The 14,658-nt window shown below is 39.6% G+C and overlaps 1 protein-coding gene and 1 long non-coding RNA gene across 2 annotated transcripts in view; both read left to right on the plus strand.

Annotated features, from left to right (window-relative positions):
• The window catches only part of si:ch73-173p19.2 (V-type proton ATPase 116 kDa subunit a 1), a 36,309-nt gene that overhangs the window by 18,196 nt on the left and 3,455 nt on the right, over positions 1 to 14,658 (plus strand). Inside the window, exons 14-16 of the mRNA XM_048266936.1 lie at positions 7,163 to 7,345; positions 8,441 to 8,545; positions 9,872 to 9,989. Coding sequence (XP_048122893.1) covers positions 7,163 to 7,345; positions 8,441 to 8,545; positions 9,872 to 9,989 — 406 coding nt within the window. The remainder of the gene's footprint in view (positions 1 to 7,162; positions 7,346 to 8,440; positions 8,546 to 9,871; positions 9,990 to 14,658) is intronic.
• On the plus strand, positions 11,690 to 13,750 carry LOC125309644. The gene is made up of 4 exons (XR_007196162.1): positions 11,690 to 11,776; positions 12,449 to 12,479; positions 13,002 to 13,120; positions 13,452 to 13,750. It is a non-coding gene; the product is annotated as an uncharacterized LOC125309644 (long non-coding RNA).

Below are 14,658 nucleotides of genomic sequence, written 5' to 3' on the forward strand. Positions count from 1 at the left end.
TACAGTTAAAATGTATTACATTCAATAATCCTGAAATAAGATAAAAAACGAACCAAACACATATTTGCAAAAAAAAAAAAAAAAAAAACTCTTACTGCAAGTTTGTGTAAAGTAACTTGTGAATGAAGGTGAATGAAAATGCAGTCCTAGTATGTCCTGCTTACTATGCAATGGAATAATAAAATTAGAATGTAAGCATCTTTTGTAAAGTTTAGCCCCTTCTTTCTGGGACTGCTGCAAAATAGTCCTCTATATGATCATAAAACACTTACAGTGAAAGTACTGTTTGATTTGTAAGAGAAATAACTTTCCTTGCTGGAGATTAGATGTTTGACTTGCTAAAGTCATGCTAACATTACTGACACAACTTTTTGCAAACCTTCCTAATGTTAAATGTTGCTATAGAAATCGCAACCTCACAAGAAATACATTCATTTAACATCTCGAATACTTTTAGTAGGCCTACACGAAGTAAACACTTCATATACCGAATAACATCGCTATGTTTCGAGAAAATTCTGAAATACAATGCTATATCATTAGTTAGTTGACGTTAGCGTTAACGTAACGTCATGCCTCACGCCACTTTAAGGTCACTATACTAAGATTTATTTAGCAACGTCGTTAAGGTAAACCAAACGTACACACTTTGTTACCAATGTCAATCAGTTCATTCTAATAAGATTTTTCACACCGAAATTACTAAAATGCTTATATTTTCATTTGGTAGTGAGCTAAACGGGAAGCAAAGACTGCAAGCTTGGGTAATATCTAATGGCAGATGTTAGCAAGCATGGAGCATTTGATGCGAAGCTCAGGTTAGGAAAATCTAATTTATTCTCTAACTACAACTTTACATAGCAATAGTTTCTGTTCAAACTATCCAATATAAGGTCACATCAGTGGACAAAGTGCAAAAGTAGTGGTGTCTCTTACCTTTACGCTTAACCAACAGCCAATATTAGTAGCAGCACATGTAGCAGCACTGAAATTCAGCAGACATCCTTCGATTCGGCAAGAGAGGGAGAAGATTTGCGCATGCGCATTGACAGAAAGTACGGAATGTCAACTTGTGTCAACGAAAACTGAAGAATGCAATTCAACACAACTTACTTTCCCATTTCTCTTGAACATCAGATGAAGAAAAATAATTAAACCCATGTTTAGAAGTGATATTAACTTTTCCTAGGTATATTTGTTCATTCAACATTGCATCCTGAGTTCAGTTTACAATTCTCAAGTTCTGTTTTTTACAGTGCACTTGGAACTGAGGTCCTGATGACCAAAACCACCTAACCACCTCTTTAAGGATGAACGCTATTTCATCATACTTGATACATTGTAGCTTTTTGTGTGGGGGCCCTCATGTTGTGAGATAAGTGCCCTTTTTGTTTTTTGCTCCTGCCCTTCAAAAAGTCTGAATCCGCCCCTGATTGGTAGGAAGAGTGCTCATTGATTAACATGCACAAAATACTGTAACTAAATGAGCCAGAGTTAGCCCTATAGATAGCCAGAGTTAGCCTGAAAGATAGCCAGAGTTAGCCCTATAGCCAAGGTTAGCCCTATAGATAGCCAGAGTTAGCCCTATAGCCAGAGTTAGCCCTCATAGATAGCCAGAGTTAGCCCTATAGCCAAGGTTAGCCCTCTGGATAGCCAGAGTTAGCCCTATAGCCAGAATTAGCCCTCTGGATAGCCAGAGTTAGCCCTATAGCCAGAATTAGCCCTCTGGATAGCCAGAGTTAGCCCTATAGCCAGAATATAGATAGCCAGACTTAGCCCTATAGCCAGAGTTAGCCCTATGGATATGTTAGCTATATAGATAGCCAGAGTTAGCCCTATAGCCAGAGTTAGCCCTATGGATATGTTAGCTATATAGATAGCCAGAGTTAGCCTGATATGCAGAAATAATAAAGGAGACGATGATGACCTCCTTGATGCAAAACAGAGTGGCGTTTTCTCCACCAAGTTAATTAATTCCGTTTGGATCGGGACACCTTACAGGATGTTATTCTGTTAGTCCCCATGTTGCCAGTCACGTATGTAAGCAATAGGCATGCATTTATAGCACAATAAAGGGAAATGCAGTTCAATTTCAAAAGAAGCCAACTTGTTCAATTTGTTGCACTACTTTCATTGGTTACAGAAAATGATGGTGGGTAGTTTGCTTTGTTACATTTGACTCCACTGCTGCGAAGCCTGTTTGTTGTCAGTTTAATCGTCGTTTACATTGAAATGGGACGGTGATGGCCCCCCTGCCAGCCAATCAGAAAGTAGTATTTCTTGTCTTTTGGGGATACATTTTCAATAATACACCTTGTAGTTTTTTTAAAAAAGTTGGAATACCATGATTATTGTGTGGGTATTTTTTTTTTTAATTACTTGTATTTTAATGAAATATATTTTTCGCATCAGTATTTTGTGTTTTATGTTGTTACATTTCATGATCCAGTATTTGTAGTTTGTAACAAAATAGTTTTTGATGTATTTGTGTCCACCTCTGGATACACCTGTAACTTACATCTAAAATAAGTAATAAAACATATATAATCTGTAATTAAATATTTACAATTAAAATATTCTCATAAAGAATCTAAAAAAATCTAATCTAAAATAAGACTCTAGTCTGTAATAAAATATTCACAATTAAAATATTCTCATAAGGTTTTAGTCACATGAATCCGACAGATTTACAATAAGTGCTGTGTCAGATAGAACGGGTGTCTTTATAGCATGCTGGTCATTTAAAAATAAAATAAAAATATATTATGTGTGGTTAAGACAATGCATCTTTTCTTTTTTCCATCTTTTATCTGGGAAAGAAATTCATGAATATCATTTCCTGTGTTTCCATCTCTATATTTGTCTATTTGTCATTCTCACAAACACATCTCTCTCTACTTTCTCTCTTGCTCTCTCTCTCTTGCTCTATCTCTCTCCCTCTTTCTCTTCTCTCGCTGTCTCTCTCGCTCTATCTAACTCCTCTCTCTCTCTCGCTTTCTCTCACTCCTTTCTCTCTCTCTCTCTCCCAATGGGCAGCCGTGGCCCACTGGTTAGCACTCTGGACTTGTAACCAGAGGGTTGCCGGTTCGAGCCCCGACCAGTGGGCCGCGGCTGAAGTGCCCTTGAGCAAGGCAACTAACCCCTCACTGCTCCCCGAGCGCCGCCGTTGTAGCAGGCAGCTCACTGCGCCGGGATTAGTGTGTGCTTCACTGTGTGCTGTTTGTGTTTTACTAATTCACCGATTGAGACCAAATTTCCCTCACGGGATCAAAAAAGTATATTTACTTACTTACTTACCCTCACTTGGGGTTTGTGTTTACATTTTTGAGAAAAGGGTTGAAGGATTGAAAATGTGTTTAGTGAAAAACTGCATACCGGAAAATACAGGCATTTCAGCACTGTAAAGTCTACAGCAGGGGTCCCCAACCTTTTATGTACCATGGACCGGTTTGATTCCCATTTTTTTTCACGGACCGGTGGGGGGGTTCGGGGGTTCCATGTTCCGTGTTGTGCATGCATTACTTGAAAAGAACTAGCTCCAGTTATGTATGAACAGTGAAGGTAACGAACTCTTAACAATGTGAAAAACGTGAACTTGAAGAAGTGAAAATTGAACAATATGAACTATGAAAATTGAACAACTTGAAGCTACATCTATCATGTGTGAACATGCTTAACAAAATATGGTAACAAAACATGGGAGCTAAACGTGCATTACGAATATAATCAGTGGGAGCCCTGTGCTTGTTTCCCTGCAACAAGAAGGTTCCATCTGGGGGTGATGGAAGACAGTGACACCCTCAGTGTGTTTGAAATAGGCCTGTCAATCTCGATTCCTTTTAAGGATCCGGGTTATTCTGAGTCACTCACTAAACTGATCCGGGTAGAACGAGTCACTTGAGTCAGTATTGCTAAATCGCAAAGAAATTCAGTCCTACGTTCAAGCAATGCAGTGGGGTGCTTCATTTTGTTAAGTGCCTTCTCATGTTGGATGTGGATCCTCCATGATTTGAAACCAGGTTTTTGCAGTACTTGCATTTAGCCTGTAGAGTTTTGCTCTCCTGGTCAAAGTGCATCCACACATTGTTCATCTTTTTGGTGCTCATGTTCAGAAACTTTGATCTTATTGACAGAGAGGGTAGCCTATATTATAATAATTATTTGTTGTTGTTTTGTTAACAATAGAAAAGTTTGCCTAGGTCTAATGCTACTCTGCAACAATGTTTATTACCACTACTATATACTAATAGTAGGCTACTAGGAATCTATTCTAATAAGTATTATAGGCTGCTAATACTAGGCAACTAATATTACTATTAATCATAGCTATACTGTTAGGTAGCCTAATATAATATCATATAATATAATATAATATAAAATAGCCTAATATAATAGCATCAAAACCTCCACCCACTCACGGGAAAGAAAGCAGTTTGAGCCAGACTGTTTATTTATTGTCTTAACCTAGCCTAAGCAATTGACTTTCAATGTAGACATAGAAACAGGAACGTAGAAATGCCCTGCAGTGAATAAATTATTATTGTTATTATTATTATTACTACTACTACTACTACTATTCTCATTAGGCCTATTATTATTATCACCCTGACACGAGTAGAAACTAGGCTGTGACCCAGGTAGGCTGGCCTACTCAAGGCAACTCCATACAGAGCTTGATTCGACTGACTGGCTTTTGTTGTGGATTACTTTTCACCTTGACGAGGAGTTACTCAGCTCCTAAAGATCCCACTCATGACAAAATAACCCGGCTGACTCATAACAACATAACTTAAATGTGTCTTACTGCTTAAGAATGTGTTTTACCAAAAGAGACCGATTCAAGAAATGTGCTCGAACAACTGAGAATGGAGTAGTGTTTTAGCTTTTGTGAAAAACTGTAAAACTTGTAAATCATTCATCAAAAATTGGGTTAAGTGTCTTACTCAAGGGCACAACGGTGAAAGCCGGGAATTGAACCCACAGCTTTTCTGGCTACAGCGTGCTAGTCCAGCTCCTTAACCACTACGCTACCACACACACACACACACACTACTGCGTGCTAGCCCAACTCCTTAACCACTACACTACCACCGCCACACACACACACTCCATGCTCTTTGAATGCCAAGTGTTTTGTGTGTGTGTGTGTGGGCCCAACTCCTTAACCACTACGCTACCACCACCATGCTGGTATTCTCTAATGCACACACACACACACCCACTACACATTTAAAAAAAAAAATTCTAAAATGACTTACGTATCAGTTATGTTACAAGCTAGCCCAACTCCTTCCACCACCACACACACACACACACACACTACTGCGTGCTAGCCCAACTCCTTAACCACTACACTACCACCGCCACACACACACACACTACTGCGTGCTAGCCCAACTCCTTAACCACTACACTACCACTGCCACACACACAAGCGTTTATACACCAAGATATTACATACTAGGTTTTAAATCATATTTAGTTAAGTCGTGCACATTCATTGTTCATTGAAAATGTATTGAACTATTCTGATGTGCTGGATGGAACGGCAACAGTATGAAGATGACAAGATCTGGATTGACCAACTGGCTCACAGAAAGATCACGCCACTAAATGGCCTAATATTCCGCAACTGAGAATTTGGTTCAGAGAATCTGGTTTACTGTTTTAGCAATTGTGAAAAACTGTGAACAGGTATATACTGTATACCGTAAGTAGTATTAAGCAGGTATATGTTATGGTTGTGGTATATGTTATGGTGTATGTTATGGTTATAGTATTTAGATGACACTTTTGTCCAAAGCGACAGTAAGTAGTATTAAGTGTGTGTGTGTGTATTCAATTAAATATTTTATTCATAAGCTTTCACCTGACATCACAATACTCTTTTAATATGTTTCTGTACTATATTTTCTTATTTGTCATTATGAAAAAACTGAAATGCCTTGTCTATATTGTAACTATGAGTACAAATGTGATATTTGTTAGTATGAGTACAGATGTGATATTTGTAAGTATTACATTTTGTTCATTTTTGATTGTTGTTGATTTCCCAGAAGCCATTGCAGATCTTCTTGGTGATGCTAGCTATATGTATGGTCCCTTGGCTGCTGCTGGCCAAACCCCTGCTACTCTACAGGGATCAAAACAAACAGGCGAGTCCCAGCCAGCACGCGTTCCGCTGCTATTTCTTCTTTCTGTTGTCAAACTTATCAATCCCTTTCCAGTCAACCATAATACCATTAATGGCTTACCAATATATTCATGCGTTTTCCACCTTCCTCCCCCTCCCTCCCGAGCATCTCGTCTGTGATTTGCTGGAACAGTTTGTTATGTTTTTATGGGCTAGGTTTGCCCAGGTTGTTTTTGTTGCTGTTTTTGGAGCCTGGGCTGTCCACAGAGATCTTGTTTTTTACAGTGTATTCAGGACACAGACAGCTAGCGGTTGGTTAGGTGATGTTTTATGTAAGTGACATAAAATGTTTTAGCCTACAAAACGTGTGGCATCGCTTGGAGCACCTTTAATGTGAGCAGCAAGGTTGCTGGACATCAGTTAAATTCTCTCCACGATCTGCAAATCCAGGGTGGTGAGGAAAAGAGGAGTAATAGAGTCCTGAAGCCATGACGCAGCGTTGCCAAGGCAGCAATTTCACTGGATCTAAACAAATCAATCTACCATTAGAAAATCACCATAGCGGTGGCTTTCTTAATATATTTCAATCATTTTACAACGTTTCTAAGACGTTAGTATATATTTTTTACACTGTAGGAATCACATAACACAACATATATTCATACCAACACAATCAAATTCGTGACTACAGAGTTTTATTTTAACATGGGTTTCCTCCGTAAAAGAGACCTGCATGTAACTTCACAGCATGCGGTTAAAATCCTTAAATTCACGGACGTGTTTTGGCTATATTTTTTTGGCAAAAAACGTCGCTCTTAACAGCCGCCAGTCTTTGAGAATACGTGAAATATCCACTGGAATTTTGTTTCTTTCTATTACACCTGCCAGGGAATCAGTGTTATGTGGCTAAGCTGCTGCCTAGCAGGTAAAACACGTTTAAATGGATATATTTATTTTTATTAGCTAGAAATGATGCCACATGTCTACATTCAATGCTATGCTATTTATGCCACTTCGAAAGTTTGTTTAGATCCAGTGATTCTGCCGGCATGGAAACGCTACGTCACACTTCGGGACTCAATTTGTCCTATGGGCTCTGTGCACCAGCTTACTTGGAATCGGCAAACCGGTTTCCCGTTTGTTGACATTGCTGTCAACAAGCACCTGGGGGGTATTCCATCAAGCTCGCTAAAGGCCAAACCTCTAATTTTAGTAAGAATTCCGTTCCAGTAATGAGGTTAACGTGAATTCCAGCTTGGTAACTATGGGAATTTATGCCACAGAACTAACATGCTCCACACAGGAACAGCCTACCAAATGTGCATGACCCTTTATTAACAGTAGACATATGTCTTTCATTAAAGAGTATAACTAAAAATGCCATTATCAAGGTGATAAGCTATGTAGCCGTAATACTTCGTTTGGGAAGCGAACACGCAAGAATGTAATTGCTTTGGTATGTCTCGCTGCACGTTACACCACCACCGAACATAAATGACGCAGAGTAGCAAGATTCCTAGAACCACACGCATGTGCAACGGAATTAATTAACTTGGTGGAGAAAACTTCACTCTGTTTTGCATCAGGGAGGTCATCATGGTCTCCTCTATTATTTCTGCATATCAGGACACCTTGTAAATCCATTAAGTGGTTTTAATACTGTCCTGTAGTGAGAATGAGATTCAGCTATTAGGTATCTGGGCGTATCCTGGACACTTAGCCCAGGCTATCCATCAGGCTTACTCTGGCTATAGGGCCAACTCTGACTATCCATAGGGCTAACTCTGGCTATCCATAGGGCTAACTCAGGCTATAGGGCTAAGTCTGGCTAACTCTGGCTATCTTTCAGGCTAACTGGCTATCCATAGGGCTAAGTCTGCCTATCTATAGGGCTAACTCTGGCTATCCAGAGGGCTAACTCTGGCTATCTATAGTGCTAACATCTAAGTAGCGACTGAAACGTGACTCCTGTAGAGAAAAAGTTTGGCACTGTAGTCTAGGAGGTGTCAAAAGGTTGTGATTGTGTCATTTAAGTTGGTAATTGTCAATGTTGTGCCTGTTAAACAATATTTAATAAACTCTCCTTCAGGTCGGTTTAGTTGGCAACTTAATCCTGATAAAAAATATATTTTTCCATATGATCATATGGTCAAATGTACTGTATTCGACACCATCAACTCTTCCCAAAATCCATTATTACATTGAGAATTCTACCAGCATTCTGTGTATTGTGGCATCAATAATGTGCACATACTGGCAGAAGTGTTTTGACTTAACAAAAGTCAAATGTGATTCTGTTCCTCACAGGTGTTTGGGAGCAGAGAGCAGAACCAGCAGGCCGCTGCAGACGGGAGTGCTGGCTTTGCACCTGGGCACAAGCAGGAAATGGCACCTGGGCACAAGCAGGAAATGGTAACTCTCACAGCACAACCACCTACTCACTAGGCATAAATACAAGCATCCGGGGGTGATAGGAGGCCGCAGCACTGTCAACAAAACTGCCTGCCAAAAACAGGGCTGGACTCATTTCACGCTTTAATGCCACTTGTGTCTTCCTCACGCTATCTTTTCGTTTACTTCCTCCAATGTGTTTTTTTAATTAAACTTACAACGAGACCCGTGCAGATAGGCTACTTTCTATATGAGGGAATCTGACTGTCTCAAAATGAAAGCGCAACAGTGTCTTCTTTACCAACTAATAACCAAAAACAATTAAAACTTAATAAGGAATGCACCACAATGTTAACTTTTATCAACCAATAACCGAACAACTAAACTAATTAAGGAATGCACCACCAAAGAAATATCAGTGTCAGACTGAAACAAACCAATTTTATCTGGACATAAACATAAAGCCAAGCAAAAAGATGTTAAGGAACTGAACCAGCAATATCTTTTTCATAACCCATTATGGCCTTTTATTTAGACTTGTGATCATTCAAAAACAAGGGAGACATGAGAACAGTTGTTCTGTAGTCTTTATTTCATCATGTTTTTTAGGTGTGTCGAAATGTTGTTTTCTACATGACACTGTCATAACCCTAACCCTAACTTGTCATGACCCTCACTTGACAGAAGCGAAGTGACCATGTCATAAACGTTTATGACTTGTTTATAATTTTATGACACGTTATGACAGTGTCATTCTGTGTAAGATGATCCAGAAACTCCCAAAACAATACAACAACAGCAGGTCAAATTTTCTATCCTAACAAAAATGAGATAGGCCCCTGCTGGGCCAGCATATTCTGTGGATATCCAGATTCAAACCCCTATAGGCCCCCTGCTTCCTGTGCTTCTAGCTCGGTTTCCTGTCTAACCACATTCCAAGACACCTCCTATTTACTGTCAACCACCAACTAATTTGCCTGCCAAGGAGGAAGTCAGATTTCCCCCACTCATTTTTAACACAGTGATGCTATAAGGGCCTTGCACATAGTCCAGCCCTAGAGGTGGATTCATGTCTAAAATGCAGACCAGAGGGGATGACACCTTGAGCATTGTCTAGATCGACTGGCAGCTAGAGAATCCTCACATGCAGTGTTAGCGTGCTGCAGCAGCGTGCTGCAGCGTTAGCATGCTGCAGCGTTAGTGTGCTACAGCGTTACCGTGCTGCAGTGTTAGCATGTGCAGTGTTAGCATGCTGCAGGGCCCTCTGGATATCCAATAATAGGGAAGCAGAGGAGAGCTTTTGAAATGGGTGGTTGGCTGACTGATTTAAGTGTGATGTGTTGACAGGTCAGCATGGGGGACATGTTTGTGTATCAGGCCATTCACACCATCGAGTACTGCCTGGGGTGCATCTCCAACACCGCGTCCTATCTGCGCTTGTGGGCTCTAAGTTTAGCCCATGCAGGTAGGCATTGACCTCTGACCTTTTGTGGTATGTGTGTGGGACTCTGAACAAATAAAATCAATTTTGTTATCTCACATATAACATAGACACTGATTCACTGTTGGATTTGTGTATGAAATTCCCTTTGGAGTCATATGTCAGCCTTTATGCCATTGTATACAACAGTGAGGTCTGGTCAAACTCATTTTCAGTGAAGCCGAGATGACAAGACAAGGTGGAATATTGTCACCTCTCCTATATCATTTGCACATGGTCTTTCTAGGACAAGAGTGTAAGACTGGAGGTATAATGGGGGATGGGCATATTAGTTTTTTTCAACTGCTTACACACTAAATATTTGCTTCTTGCACAATTTTCTAAACATGTCTTTCAAACATCATAACCCCACACCAAATCTGCAAAACAGTACATCATCATCATCAGTTTTCAATTTTCTAAAACACATTTTGCAAAACGTCACACACAATTTTCCACTTAGCACACAAAAATCTAACAGGAAATAACTTGATTTTCTGTCAAAATGCCACACTTATTTGCAACTTATTCACATTCAGTCCTCAATGTACAAACACTCGCCACTTTACTGAACACCATCCGATCATTGCCACAGGCCTATGAATAGAAATACTCTACAGAGAGCGAAGTCCCCGCCCTTTTTGATGAGACCTATCTTTCAAAAAAATTTTGATGGTCTATTCAAAAAATAAATTATTTTCTGGTCCCGTGGACTTGTGCCTTGAATTACCCATATGATGTTTGTCAATTTTAAATACAATTGTTCATGTAAAGACATTTGCAGTTTGTTTCGTAACTATTGAATTACAACATTGTGAAAGATCGTAATTCCAACGACTACAAACCCATCAGTCGCTTAGGTGATGTTAGCTCATTCACAGCCACACTAGATTGTACAAGCATACCAGCAACAGGTCTTAATTGGGTTTTCCTTGGCGATGAAAATACCATGAGTCAGAGGATTAAACACATCAGGTAAGTTGTATTCGTTCATAGACCGTACATTAGATACATAGCAGACAGCAAGATGCAACCGTTAACTAGCATAACAGCTAATCTTATCGTTTCATTACGTTGGTGACGTACATTGTTCGAGAAGAGAGATGTAGTCCACTGAGCGGATTCGCACGAAACCAACATAACTTTTGAAGTCTATCGAACAACAGTACTTTCTTGACGTGAAAATGTATCTTTTAAATTCACACACATCATATGTGAAATTCGTGGCACAATTCAAACTGGACCAAAAAATAATTGTTATCTCTCCATTAACTCCCGTTCATATTTCATAGCGGTCAACCCTCCCGTTTTTTTCCGGGTTTCTCACTTATTTTAACCTTCTTCCCGCTGTCTTCCCGTTTTAATATTTTCAGACTTGTCAGTCTCTGTACTGTTGTCCTGTTGCTACACCCTTGCCCTTCCAACGAAACAGATGTTTTCAAAGCATCGTTTTGCTTGCTTGAAGGCGACAGTGAGACTATTTAAGATGATGGCGTGGTTGTCGTGAGAGCACGATTCAGTGGCACCTGCATAGTGTAGGCAAAGATCCTTAATATACAAAGATAAAGCAGCACAGGCTTCTACAATGGAATGGAATTGTACACAGTTCCTGCCTCCTAAAAAGGCGTGGTCAGAATGCGCTGACGCTACCTCGTTGATGAAAAACGTCAAAGATTTTTCATTTTCGCCTCTCTCTTGCTGTGACCAACTGGAGCTGGCCTGGGTGACTGAATTTGGTACATCGTCGTGGCAAGATGCGGTCTGATTTCCAGGTAAGTGGCAGTTTGAAATGTGGCAAGGTATTTGTGATTAGTTTGTGTCTGTGTAACGAGTTATCTATGTAGTAAAATGTCTGCGTAGTTTAGGTAATACTATTATTATTATCTCCTGTCGCCGTCATGAATGTTAGCTCATTGAGGAGTAACGTTAGTTGGCGTTAGCTAACCATCTGATACCTATAGCAGAGCTAGCTGAGGCACTAGCTACCAGATTAATTTGGTAGTTAGGCTACAAAGATAATTCTGAACCTGATATTTGCTCTACCTAAATCGGCATCACTATAGCTTGTGGATCAGATCTACTGCAAGCGACATTGATTTAGCAGTTTTGAAATGTGTTTAGCTGCTAGTAAAAAATGAGTACCGTATGTACACAGTTGTTGGTGCACTGAATTTTAATATCAGCTTAAGCGTGAGTGAAACATTTAGTTTTACGCCATATTCTCTGTCTGTCCTCGATGACGCCGATTTTCTCTACTGATCTCTGCCCGATCCTGCACATTACATATTTTTGTATTAAGTTTGTCTCTGATGGCAAATGTGTAGTCAGGGTGGCTCAACGATTGTGTTGAATAACGTTACATCAGTTCTGAGTAGTTTTTTCTCGGATGGTCTTGCACCAAGCAGCACTAAAATGAGCGTCATGTTTGCTAATTCTCTCCCCAGTTGTTGGACGAGCAGAAGGACGCTATGGATGGTGAGGATGAACCAGCGATGACAGGGAGGAATGAACTTGAACCTGTGTTATTCAGAGGATAAGTCAATGCTATGTACATAGACTGTGTTCTGTAACTGTCCGCTCTTGTGGCCATTCAAATGTATAGGGCAATTCCACGCAAAACTGTAACATCCATAACACCAACACAATGCCATGGTATTTAGTTGGCATTATGGATGTGACAGTTTTATGGAATTGCCCTATAAAGTTACAGACTTTCAAAGTTAAACATATCAAATATAATTTCATATAGGCTACTAACAATCAGACCTGAAGACTTCATGAAACACTACCAAAATAAAGTTGAAACTAATTCTACAAAAGGTACTCCAAGGAAAAGCCTTTTTGGCTGCATTGGCCAACATGTTTCGACCAACAGCCTGTCACTATGAAACTCTGTAACTAGATTTAAACTTCCCTCTGTATGGAAAAAAAGATCTATTATTCAACATTAGTTAACACACTGAGAATGATTGCTGCACTATATGTATTGTTCTCTAGCAACCTGAAGGTCCAAGACTCAATCCACTGAAGGCTCTCCGTAAGATGGTGGATCTGATGTCTGCTTTGTGGTCCTATAGGACGACGCCATGGATTGGGGTCAGAGATGCGCCTGAGAAGTAAGTGTTTGTGTTTGTAATCAAGTGCTGTAATCACAATTTGACTGATGCTAAAACTGGAGTAGGGTATTTGAATGGACATTTGTACCGTGAATTTAAGACATCAAAAAGCCTGTTCATGGCCTCAAAGAAGTCAGTCGTAGTATTTGCCTAACTTGGCAGCCTCTCCAGCTGTATCATAGTCTTCAGTCCTATTGTGTTATCACAGCATTTATAGTAGGAAGGATCATATTAAGCAAAGCAATGTGCAGGTGTAGTAACTTAATTTCAAGAACATAAGAGTAATTCATGATTTTTTATTTTACTTTGTGTGGTGTTGTCTCTGTTTTAGGTGCTGTAAATGCTGGCCATATGACTTCAACCTTCATCCAACCAAACGAAGAGATCCTGCTTTCCTACACTCCATTCAGGATGTTAGTTAATTCAAAGACAATAACAGTATTTAGTTTTGTAAATGCTTAACTACCACTCAATGCAGGACACATATACTGGCAGTTGATGGAGGGGGTTTAGGGCAGTTGTGCTATTCTTTTCCTTGTGGGTAGACTGCAGAATGTGGCTATGTATGCAGGTGTTAAATTGTGGGATTTGTTGAAAATGTGAATTTCAAATAAAACCCTACCATTCAAAGTTAGCCTCACACACTTTATACCCTCCTTTCCTCAGGTTTACTTGTTTGGATTGGATGGACAAGTCGGCACTCCTTATATTAACAAGCTGCCTCTTTCTTCTACTAGTTCAATAATATGGTATCTGAAAGAGAAATGCCAGTGTTCATCATATTTTTAGCCTTATGTCAATGAAAAATAAGTGGTGTAGGCCTATTGTATTTCCATTGTAATTTATGTGGGAGTAGGCCTAAAGATATGGCCGTGTGGCTGTGTGGATACATCGATTAGCTACTTTATCAAACATCAGAGGTAAGGCTAATTGAGAAAGCAGACGTCTGGTTAGGTGTGCTAGTTAGCAACTTGTTAACCAGGGGCACGTTTCCCATAACCATAGTTGCTAACTAAGTTAGCTACTTTGTTGGTTGCAATGCAAACTATGGTTTTGGGAAACGCACCCCTGGCTGTCCAGATTATTCTGTGATATGACCTACTTGTTAAACAATAATATGCAAGACTATAGTACAGTGGTTCTCAAATGGGGGTACGTGAGATTTTAAAATATACAAATAATTAGCAATAAATGTAGTCATGGATTATTACAATTTAAAATGTTCCAAATGTTTGAATTTTGTATGTGTTTATTAGTTCCAAAGTTTAATAAATTAGACACTGATGGCACAGTGCTCTGTTTTAAATCCTTTTTTCTCAACTAAAAATGCTTTGCGCTGGTTAGGGGGAAGGCTACTTGGCTGAAAAAAATATTTCACAGGGGTACATCACTGAAAAAAAAAGGTTGAGAAACCACTGCCCTAGTTTATGAGTATGGCCGTCTGCTATACAGCCTATTTGAACATAATCCAGACATCAAAAACGATGCTGATCAGTCAATATGACGGTATGTACATGTCGCCTTAGGGAAAGAGAAGA

The sequence above is a fragment of the Alosa alosa genome, chromosome 16 (genome assembly GCF_017589495.1).
Source record: "Alosa alosa isolate M-15738 ecotype Scorff River chromosome 16, AALO_Geno_1.1, whole genome shotgun sequence".
Taxonomy (NCBI): domain Eukaryota; kingdom Metazoa; phylum Chordata; class Actinopteri; order Clupeiformes; family Clupeidae; genus Alosa; species Alosa alosa.